This window comes from Alexandromys fortis, unplaced genomic scaffold, assembly GCF_014885135.2.
Source record: "Alexandromys fortis isolate MF-2015 unplaced genomic scaffold, M_Fortis_MF-2015_v1.1 scaffold_4, whole genome shotgun sequence".
Lineage (NCBI taxonomy): Eukaryota > Metazoa > Chordata > Mammalia > Rodentia > Cricetidae > Alexandromys > Alexandromys fortis.
The window spans coordinates 1-7780 of record NW_026067944.1 but is presented as its reverse complement, the minus strand read 5'-3'; the positions used below and the strand labels follow the sequence as shown (position 1 = coordinate 7780).

The 7780-nt window shown below is 46.1% G+C and overlaps 1 protein-coding gene across 1 annotated transcript in view; it reads right to left on the bottom strand.

Annotated features, from left to right (window-relative positions):
- Colec12 (collectin subfamily member 12) overlaps positions 1-6068 on the bottom strand; it is a 207586-nt gene extending 201518 nt beyond the window's left edge. The window contains exon 1 of the mRNA XM_050148832.1: positions 5910-6068. Within this exon, the coding sequence (XP_050004789.1) occupies positions 5910-5916 (7 nt within the window). The 5' untranslated portion in view covers positions 5917-6068. The remainder of the gene's footprint in view (positions 1-5909) is intronic.
- Positions 6069-7780: the final 1712 nt, after the last annotated feature.

Genomic DNA, 7780 nt, shown 5'->3' with positions numbered 1-7780 from the left:
GCAGAAATTTTTTTTTCAATAAAAAAAATTATAAAAAAAAAAAGATTCAAAAAGAAAAGAATGTCCCTTAAGCAATCAGCAGATTCTTTTCAGGTTACTATATTGGTTTTGGCTCTTCAAATGATACCTGTTTAAGTAGAAATCAAATCACCGCTTGACTGAAAGTATTGCGTGGATGGTGTACTTAGAGACCAAAGAATGAGGCTTTCTACACAGAATGTCCATAGTTCCTGCAAATCTGTCCTTTCAGGGGCCACTGAGCCAGTTCAGTGGGGAAAGGCCACTAAGCCTGTCAACTTGAGTTCAATGCTTGAAGATCTATAAAGTAGAAGCAAATAAATGACCAACATAAAACCTTGAAAGTATAAAAAAGAGAATATAGAGCACTAGTTAAAAAAATGTTAAGGTCCTGGGTTTGTTGCCCAGTACCACAGAAAGAAAGAAAGAAAGAAAGAGAGAGAGAGAGAGAGAGAGAGAGAGAGAGAGAGAGAGAGAAGGAAAGAAAGAAGAGGAGGAAGAGGAAGGGAAAACAGAAAGGACATCTGCATTCAGACTATGAATTTGAATATTCATTTTCGCTGACCACCTGGGCCCCTTGACCCCTGTCTATCTGAAAATAATATATGAGAATAATTATTAACCTGCCAATAATAAGCAACAAATAATAATTACTGGCAAGGTAAGAGTCTAAAAAACAAAAGGTATTACTAAAGGGAAAAATAAAAACCCTTTAGTTTTTATTTAAATTATTTATTTAGATTAAAAAAAAGGTGGTGGTGCACACCTTAAATCAGCATTTAGGAGGCAGAGGCAGGTGAATCTCTGTGCGTTTGAGGCCAGACTGGTCTACAGAGCAAGTTCCAGAACAGCCAAGGCTAAGAAATTCTGTCCTCCCCAAAAAAACAAAAACAAAAACAAACAAAAGCTGGGGAATATCAGGTATTACATGGCCCACCAAAATGAGTAAGAAAGGGCAGCATCCTTAGCATTTTACTTTCCAACCCAAGACCCTGTTCCCTTTCCTCCTACATCGTAGCCACCGCCAAATCTCTGGAAGCTAAGACAGACTGTGCCTTGTGACAACACAAACTGCCTGGCAGGAGGGTTGGTTTGCCACCACTCTGAGCTTCCTCTCCAGAAACCTTACCCCTTCCTCCCAAGCCTTTAAAAGGGATGACCTAAATTTACTTTTTTAAATTACTAAACTTGAATCTGTTTTCCCATCTGAAATCTAGTATTTGAAGGACTGTGTAAATACCCTGGCATTGGAGGTTTAGAAATAACACTGTAATGAGAATAAGCATTTATTAGAAAATTAGACACCCAGTTAAAGCCCAGCAGGGAAATCTACCATATGCCAGCTTTTCCTGCCATACCATCATTGGTTATGAGCCACCATGGCAAAGAGCTAGGGGCCCAGGAACAGCGTGGGAAATTCTGAGAAACTCTATGGTAAACCACAGGGAAGATCTATACTTAACAATAATTAAGCCAAGGCTTAAGAATGCCAAGTATCCCTAAACTAATGAAAAGTCAAAAGCATAATTAAGTTGTAAATTAGCCCAGCAAAGGAATGGCAGCTGAGATGCCCACCAGCAGAGGAGAAGAGGCCTCCCGGCATTTCCACTTCCCTGCAGAAAACAGGTCACCAGGTGTTCCGATACATGAAGTTTACTTATCCCACTCAGTACAAGAACCTTCAGGAATCACTGAGAAAGCAAGCTGATTGGGTGTGTGAGAAAACAGAGGGTGGAAGAAACAGATTGCTGACCAGTGTGTAGTTATTCACAAATGTTATATACAGAAGTACAGAAAGGCTGCTGGTGCCTTTTGTCCCCCCAACAAGGTCTCAGTAGCCCAAGCTGGCCCCAAACCAGCTGAATAGCTTACGGTGACCTTGAACCTGCAATCTTCTGCTTCCATCTTGGGAACCATCACGTGCCCAGTTTTGCCTTACAGGAGATTAAACATGGGGTTTTGTGCATTCTAGGCAAGCATTTTACTGGCTGGGCTACATCCTAGCCCCTAAACACTCTTTAGACTGCCTCCTTTTGGCAAATGAGAGTCATGGTTTTGACCTCTGTAGTCCCATGTGGTGCTAGCTATTTTCAATCATCTCTTAGGCAACAAGTGATTCTGTTCTGAAACTCACCAATTATTCTCAGCATTGAGAACCAGGAATGTCATTCAGTAATGACACACCTAACTCCAAAGGAGTCAAATTCCTTCTTTAAAGAATGTAACTACGAAAACCATGAGATTTATGGTGTCATGAGATAATTGAAAATGAAAATAAACTAAAACAAACTATATTCTGTTCAGCTTGGGAGATGGCCACCATGGAATAAGATTTTTTTTTCTGGAAATATAGAATGGTGTCATTATTTTGCCACATGAGACCTCAGGGATGAAGGGAAGAGCAGATACAGATGTTTGCTGAATACAACAAGCAGGTGGTGCTCTGGAGCAGAGCAGATGGGAACCATACAGAATATACAGAATGGGGTTACTAGCCAGGCAGTGGTGGCACACACCTTTAATCCCAGCACTCGGGAGGCAGAGGCATAAGCAGGCGGATCTCTGTGAGTTCGAGGCCAGCCTGGAGCTAGTTCTAGGACAGATGCCAAAGCTACAGAGAAAACATGTCTCGTAATTAAAAGAAAAAAAAAAAAGAATGGGGTTGCTACTGAGATCTGACCAAGGTTTAAGCATTAGAATTAGAAAACTGTGTATTCTAAAGAGCCTTGCCTCAGCAAGAAAAGCTCTGTGATTCTGACAGCATCCAGAGTTTCCGTTTAACTAAAGAACGATAAAGATGAGTTTCTCATTAGCCAGAGATTGGTTCCAAAGACTCAAACCCCACAGAGCACCAAATTACAGGGTGTTCACAACCCTCATACAAAATGGTTCTAGGGGGCTGGAGAGATGGCTCAGTGGTTAAGAGCATTGCCTGCTCTTCCATAGGTCCTGAGTTCAATTCCCGGCAACCACATGGTGGCTCACAACCATCTGGAATGAGGTCTGGTGCCCTCTTCTGACCTGCAGACATACACACACACAGACAGAATATTGTATGCATAATAAATAAATAAATATTTCAAAATGGTTCTAGGCTGGGGCTGAGGCTAACACAGAGAAGAGGTTTAAAATGTGGGAGGTATTGGGTTCAAGTCCTAACAGCTCAATAAGTAAATAATACACCAGGCATGGTGGGGCATACCTATAATCCTATCGTTCTCAATGCTGATGTGGGAGAACCATTTTGAGAATAAGGACAACTTGGGCTAGAGTGAGATCCTGTCTCAAAACAAACAACAAAAACAAACAAACCAGGCACAGTACTGTCTGTAACTAATATGTATACTTCATACACTTTGAACCAGCTTTAAATGACTTACAATGCCTAGTACAAGATCAATATTTTGTACCTAGTTCCTACACTGTGTCTTTAGACAATGATAAAGATAAAAGTTTGTACACGTTCAACACAGCCATGTTTTTTTTTTTTCACTTATTTTCAATCCCCAGTTGAGTCTTCAGATGTAGAAACTGTGAGTAGAGAAGGCTGATCACAGTCTTCACTACTTTCACCAATTAGGAAATTTTAGGGAAAAAAAAGGTAGTACTGACCAGTAAAGTTCTCACTGGAATTAATACCAATCCTCATGCCTCAAACTCTAGAGTAGGAAAATCAAATTCCAATGAAGTTAAATGAATTAATCACATGGCATAATTAGGGTCCCAAGGAGTCTGTTGTTGGGTTACTCACTTATGGCTAAGTGTCAGAAGATTACACTGGCTGGGGAGGGACTGAAGTCAACCCTCAACACTGTCAAAAAGTATAGTATGGGTGTCAACATTTTAGCTAAGCCTGGTGTCTCAGGCACAGCACCTGAAACCCTAGAATTCAGGAGGTGAAAGGAGGCAGATAAAAGCTACAGCAGACGGAGCTACATAATAAGACCCTGTTGCTACTAATTAAGTTGGGTATGCTGGCACACACCTGTTATCTTAGCACTGGAGAGGCTGAGATAAAAGGATCAGGAGCTAGCTTGGGCTATGGAGTAAGGCCTCGCTAATTAATTAACCAATTAATTAAAACAAAATAGGCTTTCAAAATGGCTAGCCTACATCTGGATTCACCAGTCCCTGGACCCAGTCTTCCTAACAGAGGCAGAAAGTGATTGGGGTGTGTGGCAGGGAGTGTTAATGGGCTCAGACCACAAGATAAAACATGATCCATCTCCAGGGCTTCCAACCTAGACTCACCCAAAATGTGTTTAAAACCTGTAGTTGTGTTTTGCATTCCAGAGCTGCGCCTGCTGAAGACCCAAATTGCAATTGCTGCACCAAGATGGAACTGATGAGAGCTCAGAAGGGCAGAGGTGGGGACTGTCTCGCAGGAGTTGAGAAACTGCTATAGACTTAATGACTGGCAAAAAGATTGCCCTGGGAGTCAGTCAGATGGCACAACTGTAACCCAAGGTTCTCGGAGGCTGAGACAGGAGGTTCTCATCAAGTTCACTTCCTTGCGGACTCTAGACCAAGCTGAACAATTTAGTGAAACCCTGTCTCCCTGTCTTAAACTAAAAAGCAGAGAGGAGTAATGGATGTAGTTCAGGAGAGGGTCTAATTTCAGTTCCCGCTTTGAGGGGTAGGGGAACCCTAGCTAAGAAACACAAACATTTTCTAAGTTGTAAATAAGGCGAGAGAAATGGAGGCGGAGCGAAAAAGCATGCCCCAGCGTTTTCAAGTTCTCTCTGGAGTTTGCTCTGAGTATCCTATCCTTCGGACGAGGCTCTTAGCACCTGGAGTGCAGTACGGTTTCTTGCCGGGGTCTTGAGTCCCCTCCAATGAAGATACAACTCCTTTGGAGGGCGATTGAATTCACCGGACGGATCTCCATGTAGTTCAGCATAAAACTGCATTTCACAGAAACCTTCCGGAGGAAAGTTACTTTCAGAGCTCTTGGGGCTCCCCTCAGCTAAAGCGATCAATCGCAACGCTGCCCGGAGAAGCTGGAAGGCATTTCACACCCAGCTCGGGACCATGCTGGGGGAAAAAAACGTGTAACACTCCAGTCCCAAACCGGGAACTCCTGCCAGGCATCAACACCACGCCCACCCCTTCCTTAACGACCCCCGCGGTCGTCCCGACTGTAATTATTTATCTCCCACATAAATCAAGGTTCTGTTGACAAATCCGCGCGTTTCCACTCCACTGAAGGCTGCCCCCCAAGGCCGTCCTCTCCAGATTCTTTTAAAAAATAAGATAACTTCCGACACTTCCAAAAACCTGCCTGTAGAGGATACCACCTAGGGGATCTATACCCGCAAGATCTCTGGAACCCGAGGGGAACACGTGGGGACAACTATCCCTCGGGCGGGCGCAGGGAATGGGCGCAGAACTGGGAGCAGTTATTTTCCAGTCAGTAGATCCGAGAGAGAATGATGCCAAATGCACTTTCCGAGCCAGCTGAACTCCGCGGGCACCTAATCATTGCCAGATGCGCGACGCGCGCAACGAGGACGTCCAGACTCCCGGGAAAACAGCCGGCCTGTGGCACTGCGACGGCTGGGACAGCAGAAGGGTCACCGGGAGAGTGGCAAGAGCCGCAAACCCACCCGGAAGAATGACGATGCCTAGCTTTCCTCCGCATGTTTTTTCAATTACAAAGTTGGAAACTGAAATCCGTAAACAACGGCTTGGGACCTCCAAACAACTCTGCGGATACCGAGGTTGAGGAGAGCGCCTGAGGGAGTCCCAACCCTAGCCTCGAGGGCTTTAGCTGTGCTCCACAGCGTTCCGGTGTCTGTGCGTGAACTGGGCGCTCGGCTCTCTCCGCCTCTCACCCCCTGACTGCATCTCGGCCGACCTCCCACGAGCCCCTAAGCCGGCAGCCGCCCTACCTTTCATGGTGACCGAGGACACGCGCCGCCCGGAGAAGTCGCACCAGGGTCGTTCACTGCACGCCCATGGCAGTCGAACGCGCTCCAACTCTCGCGCCCACCTCCACACTCTGCCGCCGCGGGGCTGCCGCGCTCCTCTCACCCGGGTTGGGAGGCGCCGCTCCCCCTTGCGCCCCTCCCCCTGGCTGCCTTAGCGGCCGCGCCCACGTCCCTCGACAACCTCCGCCCCTCCCTCGGCCGGGCTCCTGGCCCTCCGGGACTACCCCGCTACCCTCGCGGATCCCCCTTCTTCCAACCAGACCTGCATCCCGGAGAAATACAGAGAACAGCCGCTTTCCCGGGAGGCCCGTGCTTCACCCTCGGCGTGTTTGGAAGGCGCTACTTTCTAAACTTGTTACTGGAACGTAGACCATCTGTTGGGCAGAAAGTTGGGGAGCAGTGAGGCCACAGGGGTAGCCATGAAAGGCTGTCCTTTTGTCAAACGGCTCTGGGGGTATGGAGGTCCAGGAGGTTCAAATTTGCAAGTGCCTATATACAACGGTGTTGGCTGCAAAATCCCGCTTCACGGTCTCACTAAGCGCCCAGATACTGTCCCTACTGAACTCGGGACAAGATTACGACTTTAAAACCTTAGGATCTTCCAGAGGTTTTTTTTTTTTTTTTTGTTCGTTTAATAAAAAACTTCTTTTTTCCTGGAAAAGCTACACGACCCCATGCCCAACTATCAGATTGACTCCTGTTTCAGCATCACAAAAAGAGACCTAAATGTGAGACTTCCTAAATTCCTTTAACAGTCACCAATCATATGGAAGAGGGGCAGAGGAACTATCCTCAGCAATTCAAATGATACACTATCCGTTAGCTTACAAAATACTGGCTGGGCAGGGACTGAAGCTATTCAGACTGCTTAGACCTAGTAGCTCTAGATAGCCAACCATTAGTGTAAACCCCTCCAAAGATGGAGGCCCCATCCCTGTTACCCACCAAGTCTTGACCCCTCCCTGGAGGAGGGTCAAGACTAACCGCCGAAATCTTGACCACGCCCTCAGTCTATTTAAACTGGTTCCCTGGAAAGTTTCCTCCTGGTCTCTTTTCCTTCCTCCTGGTTAGCGGCCTTCTGGTTCCCTTTCAGGTTGGCTTTCAGGGCCACCCGAAAGCGCAGGAATCCCATTAAACCTGGATATTTTTTAATTTGGCTTGCTGTAATTTGGCTCGATTGGAATTTTTGCATCCGTAGAGAGCTCGCGTTAGGAAAATTTCCTAACAATTAGTTCATTATAAGCAGGGGAGGCCTTGCTCTAGTAAAAGGCGGTACCCAGAAATTAAACAATGGGCAAAAACATCTCATACTTACTCTTCATTCTAAAGTCTTTCTTTAACATAAGGGAGAAACTTGTACATTTCTAAAGAAGAAAAAGAAACACATATATGCTTTGAAGGCTATTCTTAAAGCCTCTCAATATCTCACCTGCTTTGTCTACTTGCAGGACAAGTGAAGGTCTAGGAGCGAGCCATGGACTTGGGTTGTCAGGCAGTGGTTCTTAAGCTTCTCTATGCTACGACTGACTGAAATGGATTAAATAAAAAACGCAGCAGGATCCCCTGGAGCGGCAGGCAGCAGGCCGTGCATGGTGGCAGGCAGTGGGCAAGGGGTTCCAAGAGCAGCCAGTCCCGGGCAGGGAGGGCTGCAGGTCCCCAAGCAGTGGCAGGAAGACACCACAACAGGCAAGAGACAGAGTCATGGTAGGCATGCAGAGTGAGGTTGGATATTTAGTAGGTTATGGAGGGGGAAAGGAAGAAGAGGAGAAGAGGAGAGAGAGAGAGAGAGAGAGAGAGAGAGAGAGAGAGAGAGAGAGAGAGAGAGAGAGAGA